Raw genomic sequence first — 12,632 nt, forward strand, 5'->3', positions numbered from 1 at the left:
GTCATTATGAAAGAACAAGCACTAGGCATTGATGACGGGTTGGACTCGGAGCTGGGAGAGCCAAGGCTTGAAGCCGAGATGAGCAGCACCATGGGGCCACCAGTAGAAATGCAGTCGATGAGGATGGAGAGATGGTGTGTTCGCTTTGGCCAGGTCCAGGTGGGATGACGGGGTGCTCTGAGGCAGCTGGATACTAGCTGATACTCTGCCAAGATTTCTACCTAGAGCAGCACGCTCACCCAGACACAATCCCCACGCCCCATGGGTGACTCACGAGTCATTGTGTAGCTGGCAGGTGTCCTGTCCTGAGCCAGAAAGGATGAGCCTGGTGGGCAGACTGGAGAATCCCTCCAAACCCTGGCCCCCAATCCCTGCCCAGCCCTTGGGAATTCAGCCTGGGAGCACCAGGCTTCTGTCTGGCCTCTCAGGCCTACGGAGCCTCAAGACGTGGTGGGATTGAGATTCTGAAGATTCTGTCCTGCTCATGTTTGCTCATGTCCAGGCCTGCCGCCGTTCATTCATCATTCAGGAGTCATGGAGCACTCACCGAGCGCCTATCCCTGGTGTTGTGGGGAGGGGTCGAGTACGTGTGGCCCCAGCACACCAGCCTGTGCGTGGGGTGGGAGTGTAACGGGGAGTGGACTCCCCATGGCACGGGCAGAACAAAGCCCACACCACGTCCCACCTCAGGAAGCCCCTCCAGCTCCATGCAGGAAAGCAGGCAGCAGTCCTCCCTGCCACTTGGCACAAAGATCTCTCTCACACCCTGGATCCCTGTATTACTTTCCAGGGACCTCTGTAACAAAGCACCACAGACCAGATGGCTTAAAAACCCAGAAATGCATTCTCCCCCCATGCTGGGAGGCTAGACGTGCAAAATGCAGAAGTCAGCAGGGCTGTGCTCTGTGTGCAGGCTCTAGGGGAGCATGCTTCCCTCTTCAGGTGGCTCCCAGCTGTCCTTGGGGGGGCAGGTGCCCCGCTCCAGTCTCTGCCTCTACCTCACATGCTTCTCCCTGTGCGTCCTCGCACCATTTTTCCTCTGAGCATCTCCCCTCTAAGGACACCAGTCACATTGATTAGGGGCCCATCCTGCTCCAGTAAGATATAATCAAGTTGTAAGCGAAGATGGCATCGACAAAGACCCTACTTCCAAATAAGGTCACATTCACAGGTACCAGAGGTTAGGACTTGAGGAGAGACACAATCTGTCTTTGGGGAGACACAATCCAACCCCTAACAATACCCACGCTGGGTCATTTATTCAATAACTTCATGCTTTCCAGAACTCTGACAGCTGAAATGTCATCCCTCCCAACACCCCACAACTGTCCTTGTCTGGATGCAACCAGTCTCCTAACCAGAAACTCCTGTGTACAGAACTCTAGAGCCGGGGGTCAGCAAACCGGGCCTGAGGCCAAACGTGGCCAACTGCCACTTTTGCTGGAAGGCAGCCACGCCCATTCTTCACGTCTTACTGTCCAGGGCTGCTTTCCAGCTACAATGGCAGGCCTGAGTCATCTTAACAGGGACCTACGGCCTGCAAAGTCTAAAATGTTTACTATCTACAGAAAAACTCTGCTGACCCCTGCTCAAGGGTGTTCCCAGTGATGACCCGGAAGGGCGTTCCAAATAACTAAAGATGGCGTTACCATCAGGATTCTGATGTTCAGGGTAATTTCAGAGTGTTCTCTCATCTCTAAAATGGGAATAAAAATACCACCCACCACCCACCTTCTCGGGTCGTGGGGAAGAGGAGGAGGGAGAATTTAATGAGATAATTTATGTAAAGCATTAATCAAGGCGCATGGCAGATAACAAGCATTCGATACATGTTAGCTATTCTTATGATTACTATCATTTTCCCAACATTCTGGGGAGAGAAGAGGGCCAGAGGCAGGGGAGAAGCAGGTCCCCCACCCTGCCTTGAGAATACACCCTGAGTCTGCTCTTGGACTCCTTGACAAGCAGCCAAGAGAAGAACTGACTGACCCCATTTTATAGCTGGAGACAACAAGGCCTGGTGAGTGGGAGGGTCTCAAAGGGGACCACCCTGGAGCAGAAGCAGGTCTGCAGTCTGAGTCTCAAAGATCCCATCCTTCATGACCCTCACCCCAACCCCCTTCACACACACACACACACACACACACACACACTCTCTCTCTCTCTCTCTCACATGCTGTTCTTACCAGGTGTGCCCCCCCCACCCCGCCCCGGACACAAGCAGTGGACAGCTAGGATCCCATGGGCCCCCGGCTCCCCAGGCATCTCCCCAGCACCCCTCAGAGCGAAGCTGATTGCTTCCATGCAATTTGAATTCATCTCATGCTTCAGGTGGAGCTTGGCTAATCAGGGGAGACATGAAGCCGAAGTGGGTGCAATCAAATTAACAACACCATGGCCCTGGCTCTTTAAGAAGAGTGAAAACAAAGCAGAAACCAGAAGGCAACCCCCCCCCCCCCCGCCCCCTCCAACCAGCTCTTCCCTGGGGAAGCCTGGAGCTGCTGCCTGGCTGAGCTCGGTGAGCTGCCACCCACCCCGCCCTGCGCCCAGCGCCCCGCGTGCCAACAATGCCCCTTTGTGGAAGCTTATCTCACTCCGCCAAACAGGGCTACCGGTCTTGTCGCGATCTTGTTAACAAGGAGGAGACACAAGCCTTTGGGGGGAGGGAGGGGAGTCGGCTGCACTGGGGGAAGGAGGGGCCCACTCACCTCAAATGGGTACATGTAATCCTTTCAGAAACAAAAGATAAGTGCTTCTGAGCCAGGAGGCTCCCTTCTCCTCTGACAAGTGGGTCTGTAGAGCTCTCAGGAGCCTTCAGGGTATCAGCTGTCCCCTGGAAAATCCTCTCCCAAGGGGGCAAAGAGGGGGACATCCGGAAAACCGTTTTAGCCTGCCCAGAGCATCCTAATTAGCGAAAATCTCCGTGCAGATCCTGAAGAGATTTCAGTTAGACTCTCAGAAGGACTTCCTGAAAAAGTGAACTTCTTCCTTGGAGACAGTGAAGAACCACAGGACTTTGCTGCCCTTCTTCCAATCCTATTGGCTTTAAGATGGTCCTCCCTGCAGCAGAGGAAGGACCAGAGGGCAGGTACTAGAATGGGAGGTAGAAGAGGAGGGTCCTCAGCCCTGTCTGTAGTTCTTCCCCCAGACCACACATGAGAATCACCCAGGTGGGGGTGGCTCTTAAGGAAATCTGTCGCCAGACCTACCCTGGACCAATTAAATCTGAGCCTCTGGGCATGGGGACTGTGCCATAAGATTTTTTTTTTAAACTTTCCAGGTAATTTGTACTTGTAGCCAGGCCTGAGGACCTCCTCAAACCTCTCCCCCCAGGCCTCCCACCTAAGAGAGCAGAAGAGCCTAACCCCTTGGTCTCCTGGTTCCCAGACCAATCTTCTCCCCGCAGTGTTCACTGCATTTCTCTTCAGAGAAGCTGGGCTCTTCGCGCGCCCCTTCCTGGCTACCTGCGCCCCTGTCCGCTGCGCTGCTCTGGCCCATGTCACATTGTGGGTAAAAACCATAGGCACCTGGGCTAAGTCCTGCCTCTGCCACTTGCTAGCTGTGTGACCTTGGGCAGTTTACTTCTCTAAGCCTCAGTTTCCCTATCAGAAAAGTGGAAACCAAAACGAGGTTGTTGGGAGATTAAGCGAACTGATGCACGTAGAAGAATGCGGGACAGAGCTGGCCCAGAGGCAGCCCTCAGGAGTGGAAAGCACCATGAGGACCACAGACTCCTGCCCAGCAATGGGGTGGAGAGGTGGGGCGCCGTGCTTCCTTTCGGAATGCAACATTCCTTGCCTTCTCCACATTTGATCCGGCCTCTCCCCACAGCCAGTGGCGTTCCCATCCTATTTCTTCCACGTTCTCCTTCCCACACACACTGCTCCTCTCCTTTGGGTATTCATAACTGAATCTTCCCTCCCTGGGGACTTGGGGACTTGTCAGAAACACCAGCTGAGCTCCAATCACCAGGCGGAAGAGAGGGAGGGAGACAGAGACAGAGGAAGGCTGACTCACCGCCAGCTAACTCCTGCCCCCAGCCCCCCACCCCGCCCCGCCTCGCCTAGCCTCCTGGCCCTGCCCCAGCCCCACTCCAGTTTCCAGGCTCCTTCCGCACTCCCCCAGGACTCATCTGCACTACGTCATCCCCACCCAGTTCCCCGCTCCTGGGATAAAGCCCAGAGTGGGAGAAAAATCAACCAGGCAGAAGGAGAAGGCTGGACTGAAAGCAGAGGAAAGGGAGCCGATGACTTAGGGGACTTGGGGCTTGGTCTCCTTCCTGCCACTTACCAGCTGTGTGACCTTAGACAAACCACTTAGCCCCTCTGAGCCTCCACTTCTCACTGGTAATGTAGAGGCTAATAACCCCAGGCCACCTCCTTAACAAGAGCGAAGCTCCTCACAGAGGATGCCCCCGGGCTATGCAAACTGCAAGGAGCAGACCCACCCCCGCCGCCCGCCCCAGCCTGTGAAGTGGGACCCCAGAGAAAGGCAGCTGGAGGAGCAAGGGAGGGGCCGAATAGATGCAGTTGACTATCCCCATGGCAGCGTCTAGGAGCCCCAGAACCCCATCTCCAAGCCTGGGGTTGGTCGGGAAGTCTGTGGATGCTGGGGGTGAGCAAGGAAGCCGAGCTGTCTCACGGTGTTTTAAAAATCTATCAGCCTCTCACATCAAATTAAAATGTAAATAGCAGCTGGTCTGGGCAGGACCTCAGGGGTGACAGGAGCCGGCCTGTGAGTAATTTCACAGACGGGAACCGGTTACATCAGATTCTGACAACTGTCTTGTTTCTGAAATTGATTTCCTCTCCCCTCGGCTTGCTGCCCCAGGAGGGTCCGGGAGCGAGGGGAGGCGGGGATCCGCTCAGCCTGGTGCCTTCCTCCTTTCCGCGGCGCCTGCCAAGAAGGCCCCAGTGGAACCAGGAGGAGAAAATCTGAAATTTCTGCCTGGCTGTAAGGCGGTGGCCTGGGCGCCAAAGGCCCAGCAAGGCTCCTCCCTGCCTTGGAGTGAGTCTAACCTTGGACCTAAGAAGGTGGACCCAGGGCACTGGTGGGGAACAAGAGAGGTAGGTGTCCTGCGCTTGGGAGCTTTCCACAAATATGCTGAGTCCTCAACAGAGATGCTTCTGCCCTGGGGAGTCTCCCCGCCAGAGACAAGGGTACAAGGACCCTGCAGTATGTGGCATGCACCATGCCAGGGATCCCTCTCAATGCCCATAGGAGGGACAACTGTAATGACATGGGGTGTCAGGGAGTCATCTGTGGCCTCTACCAGGCTTGCCCCAATCAATTTGGCCACGCAGAGTGCCAGGCACCATACCGGGCACTGGGGCTGTAAAGCTTTGAAAAAGACTGGCTTGGTTCACGCAGGACTTCCTCCGGGACCCCAGGGAAATGCGCCACCCTCTCCACCTAAAGGGGCCATATTGGAAGGAGCTGTGTATTAAGAGGCGGCTGGCCTACATGGGTCTCCTTGATGCCGCTAGGCCCAGCCCTTCCCTGTTCCCAAGTCCCCAGAGAATCTCCCCCTGCACCCTTCTTTGTAAAAAGAAATTAGGTTTTCCTGGCTGTTAATTGAATTACACTGCAGGAAAGCAGAGAAATTGTATCTCATTAAAGCCTCCTGTGTCCTATTGGAGCATCATGTTGCCTATGTGGCTGCTATTAGCATTTGTCACAGAGGACTCAGCCCTGTACGTACAATCCCTTCCTCTCCTCCCCTGCTGTGCTCCTAAAGCTGCCACGGTCCCTGATGCCCGCCCTGGGAGCATCCTGCTGGGGCTGCCCACCACAGAGAAGCCCCAGCTCTTTGGTGACAGCCAAATTCCATTTTCCAAAGCCAGAGACTCTGTGCATGCACGGCAGACAGACAGACTCCAAGTGGTGGCCGTCCTCCACAACTACAGTAGCAGGGACTTAGAGAGGGAAGAACTGCCTTCTGGAAGCCTCGGTCTCCTCATTTGAAAAATGGGGATAATAAGACTTCTCATGGTTGTTGCTGAGGGGGGATCGTTGAGCAATAAGCCAAGAGGCAAAGCATCCAGCTTATTGCCTGCTCCATCATGGGCATCACAGGCCCAGGGAGGCCGTGGAGTTTAGTCAAGAAACACGTTCAGGACCCAGGCTTTGGAGCCGGGAATATGAACACAACCTACTTCACATGAGTTAATTCAGTTAAAGTCCTAGAATACTGTCAGCACGTGGTACATGGTAAGTTCGAAGTAAAAGGTCGTCATAAAAGTGTGTGTGTGTGTGGTGTGTTTGGAGAGAGGGTGCTGTGGGTAGATGTGCCTTAGACAATCATGTCAGGTTATTGACATGCAACTGACAATTGCGTCATGTTATGTGTATGTGACACCGTGTGTGAGTGTGTGGTCAAGACATCAGAGCACAGGCAGTTATGGTGACTGTGTTTGTGACTTTGGGGTGTATTTTTATCACTGCTTTTCGTGTGTGTATCTTTGCTCCCATAGGTAGGTGACTAAACATGAACATCTCTAGGGAATTCTTGGGGAGTCTGCCTGCAACCCAGAAAGCCCTCTGGGGCACAGCTGAGCCTCGGTGCTATGAGGGTTCAGGTTCAATTATGTTTGTGACTGTGATTCAGTGGAGCACAGAGACCTTATGATCTAGAACAAGAAGCAAAGGGGAGGCAGAGGGAAGAGGAGAGCAGGTGGGGTGGGGCAGCGGCCACCCTGGACCCCCCCTCTGGGGGGCTGTCTTGGTAAGCCCATCTGTACAGCAGCCAAGAGGGCTGGGGCCCCCAGTTTGTGGGCACAGGAGGGCACTGGGGCTCTTGGAGGCCGGGGACAGGTCAGGGGAAGGGGCACAGGGGTAGAGTTCTCGATTCTCGTATTGGCAGGGAGACTGGGTAGGGCAGAGGGAAGAGAGGAGGCAGGTTCTCTCCTTTTTGCCTAGGGCAGAGGGCTCAAGACTCCTAAAAGCGAGGGGAAGAGTATGCTGAGCCAGATTCCCAGACCATCTTTCCCTCTCTTCAGAGACCCAGACACCCCCAAGGACAAGGTCCCCCAACCCTGCTGGGATCTCTTCTGCAGTGCCCAAGATTGCCCTCCTGAGTGCAGGAACTCACTGCCTCCCAATGCAGCTCTCTCCCTAAACAGCTAAAACTACCAGCAAATTCCTTCTTGGACCAAAGAGGAGGTCTGTCTTTCTCCCTTTATCAAAGAACTCTTGTGTCTTGTCCCTATCTTACTCCCTGCAAGTTACAGATGCCCGGTTTTCAGCCACTCTTCAAATGGCACGGTTTGAAATGTGTCCATCTTCCTGGTCACACTCCAGCTTGTTAATGTCCTCCGTCAAGTGGAGTGCCCAGAACCAGCCCTCGTGAGTCATCTGGAGCTTGTGGTTACAATGCTAAAGAACTGGGGACTCGTTCTCCCAGCCTTGCCTTAGCTTCCTCCTCCGGGGTGGCAGCTCTGTGTGGTAAGCACTGCCCTCTGCCATCTAACCGCCTCTCAGATGCCCTGCTGTTTACTAGCAGTAGGACCTGTGAGCGGATCGCTTCCCTGTGTGCCCTCAGTTTCTTCATTTGTAAAACGAAGGGTGCGGGTAGATGCTCCATACCCGTGCCATTCAACAGAAACAAAATGCGAGCCACACCAGTAATCTGGGTAATCTGAACGCTTCTCATTGTCGCATGTTTAAAAAGTAAAAAGAAACAGCTGAGATTCATTGTAATAGTAAACAGTTGACCTTGAACAACACAGGGGGGAGGGGTGCCACCCCCCAAAGCAGTAAAAAATCCAAATATAACTTTTGACTCCCCCAAAACCTAACGACTAATAGCCTACTGTGGACCAGAAGCCTTACTGATAACATTAACAGTCGATTAACACCTATTTTGTATGTTGTATGTATTCTCTACTGTAGTCTTATAGTAAAGTCAGCTAAAGAAAAGCACATGTTCTTAGGGAAATCATAACGAAGAGAAAATACATTTACAGTGCTATATACTATACTTATTTTTTTAAATCTGCATATAAGTGAACCCATGCAGTTCAAATCCATGTTATTCAAGGGTCAACCATATTTTATTTAACTCAATGTATCTAAAATATTAACATGTAACCAATGCAAAATTATTAATGATACATTTTACCTTATTGTTTTCTTCCTATGTGTTTGAAGCCCAGTGTGTGTCTACCGTCTTACAGCACATCTCAGTTCTGCAGAGGCTACGTTTCAAGCACCCAGTAGCCCATGTGGCTCATAACTGCCATATTGAACATTATCTGGGCTCTCCAACTCTAGGGCTCTGGGATTCTGTGGAATGGCCTGGCAGGTCACATCTTAAGGAGGGCATGTGCTTATCTGGTGCTTTTTGTGGACCAGGAGCAGGGCAGGAGAGCCCTCGGGTCCCTATTTGCCCCCATAGCGACTCTGTAGGTGGAGGTATCCTGTCTTCATATCACAGGTGATGAGCCTGAGGCTCACAGAAGTTGACTGGAGTGTGTTGAAGCCTACATAGCTGGTGAAGACACAAGTAGAACCCACGCCTGCCTGGCCCCCAATCCCTTCAAGCTGGTGAGAAGCCACAGAAGCAGGCTCCTCTTCTTAGATGGGCTCCCCTGAACATGCTCTGAGCTTTGAGGCTATGAGGACAGCATTGGGTTGTGTTGCATGATGCTCATTGCAATAACAGTGGGGAAGGGAACCCACCCCAGGCCCCAAGTGTGGTTGTTACTCAGAGCTGAAGGACAAAGTGGGATCTCTGGAGGCCCCATTGTCTCTGGTTGCCCCCATGTCTGTCTCTTTAAACAAAGGTGATTGGGAAGATTCCCTGGGTGGGACTGACATGTATAGATGCACAGGTTGTGCACTGCTCAAAGGTGCATAGCCTAAGGGGCAAGTGGAGTCTGAAACCCAGTTCCTGCTCCACTGGCCAAACTATGGCTCTTGGCACCAGGATGCATCCAGCCAGATGGGTGCCTTTATCATTCACACTCATGCCCTGGACGGGCTACCGCAACTCTGCCTAGAGCAAAACAGGGATGTGCTGCAAGTTTCTTGTTCTGGTGCAGAGCCTTGAAGTCCTCCTTCCAGAGAAAGACTTTTCCTTTCCCCCTACTTCTCAGGCCTCTGACCTCTGCTGACACTTGACGCTGCTCCCACCCCCACACGCACATGCATGGATGCGTGCGCACACACACACATACACACACACACACACACACTCTTCTGCATGGACATCCCCCAGCTCCTCCGTGGTTTCAGTAGCATCTCAGAAAGAGAACTCCTCTTCCCCAGGAAGGCCTCAGGGCTTGGCCCACCCAGGGGTCCCCAGCCCCCATCTCTGACCATTCACAGCGCCCCCCCCCCCCCCCCGCCGTGCCCCTGCCCCCACACCCCTGCATTTCAGTCCTCCAGAACAAATGGAGGCATCTGCAATGCAAAGCCCGACTTGTTGATGTAAAATCTTACTCTATATTCTACCCAGGTTTATACGAGTGAATTATGCAAATCTTTGATGGAAAATATTCCTCCACACATCCTTGAGAGTGTAAAACCTTAGTCAATAATTCATACTTGGATGTCTCTGACTGCAGGCTTTTTCTTCATTATAACTTGCACCTCGTTATTTGTCTTTCACGTTTTATTGTATATCCTGGTGTAATGTTGTGCATTATAAAATTTATCTGCTTCATTATTTGATGAGCTGAGGCGAGGATTGGCTGAGAGGCTGGTGCAGGGGCCGGGGGCCAGGGCTGCCCTCGGTGTCGAGTCCCATATGACAGCAGGCAGAGGCGGTGGCTGGCTGCACGGTGTGATTTCAGGGGCACCAGACACCACCCTTCATCCCCCACACTTGCTCCAGATGTCTCCTCGCCCAGCGACGGGTGTCTCAGGACACATCGTTATGGCTGCATGGCTTCCTTTGTCCTTAGGAGTCAGGTGACCCAGGAGAGTTTGCTGGGAAGAACTTTGTCTGAGTAGGTCCTCAAAGCTGGAAGGGAGAGAGATCCTGAGAACGCTGGGAGGGAAAGAAAGTGTCAGCCACTGAAGCAGAGCAGGGACACGGTGCCCCAGAGGGGATGGGGAGCTCTCTTGCACAATTGCCCAAGCAGGCCGGTGATGGGGTCTGTGAGGTGCTCCTCTGCAGAACTCAGTGTGAGGAGGGGTCCTCTCCCACCATGGGTGGGGGCGGGAAGGTGGAATGGGGTCTGATTCTTACAGTCTCACAGTCAAGCACTGCCCAGCCCAATGTGTGGGCTCCGGGATGGCTAATGGGCACCCTGGGTGGGGTAAGAGCCCCTGGGGACCTGTACTCTGAGAGGCAGCTTTTCCCAGGAAGGTAGTGAGGGAAAGGCCAGGACAAGGACAGTCTTCCAGCTGCATCAGACCCCTCACCTTTCCGAGGTCTGCCTCTGCTCGAGCAGGTCCCACTGGCTAGGGTACCCTTTCCTCCCCATCGACACCCCGCTGTGTCTGTGTGCATTTCCCCAGCCTAGTACTTACCATTCTGTGCTGGAATTGCTAGTCTTGTTGTCTGTTCTCACTGCCACCGTGAAACTCCTTGAGATCCGATGTGTCCTATTCATTTAGATCCCAACACAAGACCTGGCACATAATAGGTGCCCCAAAAATGCTTGTAAATGGCTGGCTGGTGCCTTCCCAGATAGCCCTCCGTCACAGGTAATTTCTCCTAATACCTCTGTGCAGTACTCTTCACATCTTCCTCATCTTCGTGTTGCTTATGCAGGTGTCTTGCTCCCCCTCCCTTCTCCCACTCCTCCCCCTCCTCCCAGGCAAGGACCGTTGTCTCACATCATGGTGCTGCCCCCCAAGCCTGGCGCAGTGCCATGTATTGGCATAGGCACTCGATGCATATTTGTTGAATTGGATGGAGGAGAATGGGGCTGGGATTTCACTGGCAGCCAAGATCATCTTTCCCTCTGCTACTCTCCTCCTGCTGCTGCTGCTGCAAGGTGCTCAGGCCCAGAAGAGGGTCAAGATCTAGAAGCTTCTTTTCAGGGCAGTGGGAGGGGTGTCCTGATGGCCCCCTGGGGCCCTGGTTGTTTCATGATGATTTTCCCAGGTCAGTGGTAGAGGTGGCGGTGGGGAGGGTCACAGACCGGTTAGCACTGCCGGGGGGACTTTAATCGTGGAGATGCTCGCCACGCTTTTCTGTTGCATTTTGTTTGGAAGAACAGGGGAGTTTCTCAGCAGTTTGAGAGGAGCAAACCAGCTGAGCCAGAGCCATGGAGAGAGCCTGAGCCATGAACACAAAGCAGAGGCCCCAGTGCTTTAGAGCAGGGCTCCTAACCCAGGGTCCAGAGACCACCCCCAAAGAAAGTCCATGAATCTGATTCAAGGAGTCCATGAATTGGGGTCAGAAAAGAGGGCACACCTTTTCTTCCACTAACTTATAACTGAAATGTAGTATTTCCTTCCATTTTGAATATAAACAACAAAGCCCGGCGGCAGCAGGACCTGGGGCTCTCGCCCGGAGAAATCCACAGATGTTTTCACACCGCAGTTCCTGCACGTGTCTCCACATAGCACTCGTGCTCATCGCTGTTACAGCATCGTGCTGCTCTAAGCTCAGCACTAGATCGTATTTGATAAAGAGTAATAAAAAACATATATTGATATGTGATATACCATATGAAAAGTTTGCTTTTGAAGGTTTTTAATATTTGTATAACCGTACTTCAATATATCTGGTTTCCTTTGTAATTCTATGTATATTGTGCATTTTAAAGCATTCTGGAGAGGGGTCCATGGAATATGAGAATCCCTGGAGAAGAGAGAGGCCACTCCAGTCATGGGTGGGGAAGGGGAAAGGGAGACAGGCCAGTGGGGTTTCTTACAGCACCACCCCACAACTTTTATTGGACCCTGTCCCTGGGGCTGAGGCGCTCTGCGGGGAGGGGCAATGGAGGGGGGGCTCTGCGCAGGGCACACGCCCCTCCCCCAGCCTGGCCTCCCCCCTTACTGGGGCCTCCTGCACCTCCTCCCCTCCCCAGTCCCAGCCATGATCACCTCCCACCCCAACACCACCATCGCCATCAAGGGTCACGCGAAGGAGCTCAACTGCACAGCGCGGGGTGAGCGGCCCATCATCATCCGCTGGGAGAAGGGGGACACGGTTATCGACCCCGACCGAGTCATGCGGTACGCCATCACCACCAAGGACAACGGTGACGAGGTTGTCTCCACGTTGAAGGTGAGCGACCATGTCCCAGTCTCAGGGGGACCCCAAATTTCAGAAAGTGGGGATCCCACAGTTTTACATCTATATCTAATGGAGGTAAATGGGGATCTGGGAGCCCCTCCCCTAACCCCCAAAACACCTTCCCTTTCCTGCCTATTCAGGAACCTCTGCCTTAGAACCTCACTATGTCTCTTTCCTGACAACCCCACAGCCATTAAATGTGTGGAACCCTCAGCCCTTCTCCCTTTTCTGGAACCCCTGGTCTCCATCCTCCCTCCTGGACCCCTCAGCTCCTCCCTCCCTCTGGGACTCCTCAGTTCCTCCCCTTGTCATGAGACCCTCAGCCATTCCCTCCCTCCTGAGACCCCTCAGCCCCCTTTTTCCTCCCTCCTGGACCCCTCAGCCCCCTTTCCCCTCTCTCCTGGGACCCCTCAGCTCCTTTCTTTCTTCTTCCTGG

At 53.4% G+C, this 12,632-nt stretch overlaps 1 protein-coding gene across 2 annotated transcripts in view; it reads left to right on the plus strand.

Annotated features, from left to right (window-relative positions):
- The window catches only part of DSCAML1 (DS cell adhesion molecule like 1), a 339,830-nt gene that overhangs the window by 270,051 nt on the left and 57,147 nt on the right, over window positions 1-12,632 (plus strand). For both annotated transcript variants that reach the window (XM_036104458.2, XM_078058936.1), the window contains exon 12: window positions 11,988-12,187. In XM_036104458.2, the coding sequence (XP_035960351.2) occupies window positions 11,988-12,187 (200 nt within the window). The remainder of the gene's footprint in view (window positions 1-11,987; window positions 12,188-12,632) is intronic.

Source organism: Halichoerus grypus, chromosome 11 (assembly GCF_964656455.1).
Source record: "Halichoerus grypus chromosome 11, mHalGry1.hap1.1, whole genome shotgun sequence".
In the NCBI taxonomy this organism is placed as follows: domain Eukaryota; kingdom Metazoa; phylum Chordata; class Mammalia; order Carnivora; family Phocidae; genus Halichoerus; species Halichoerus grypus.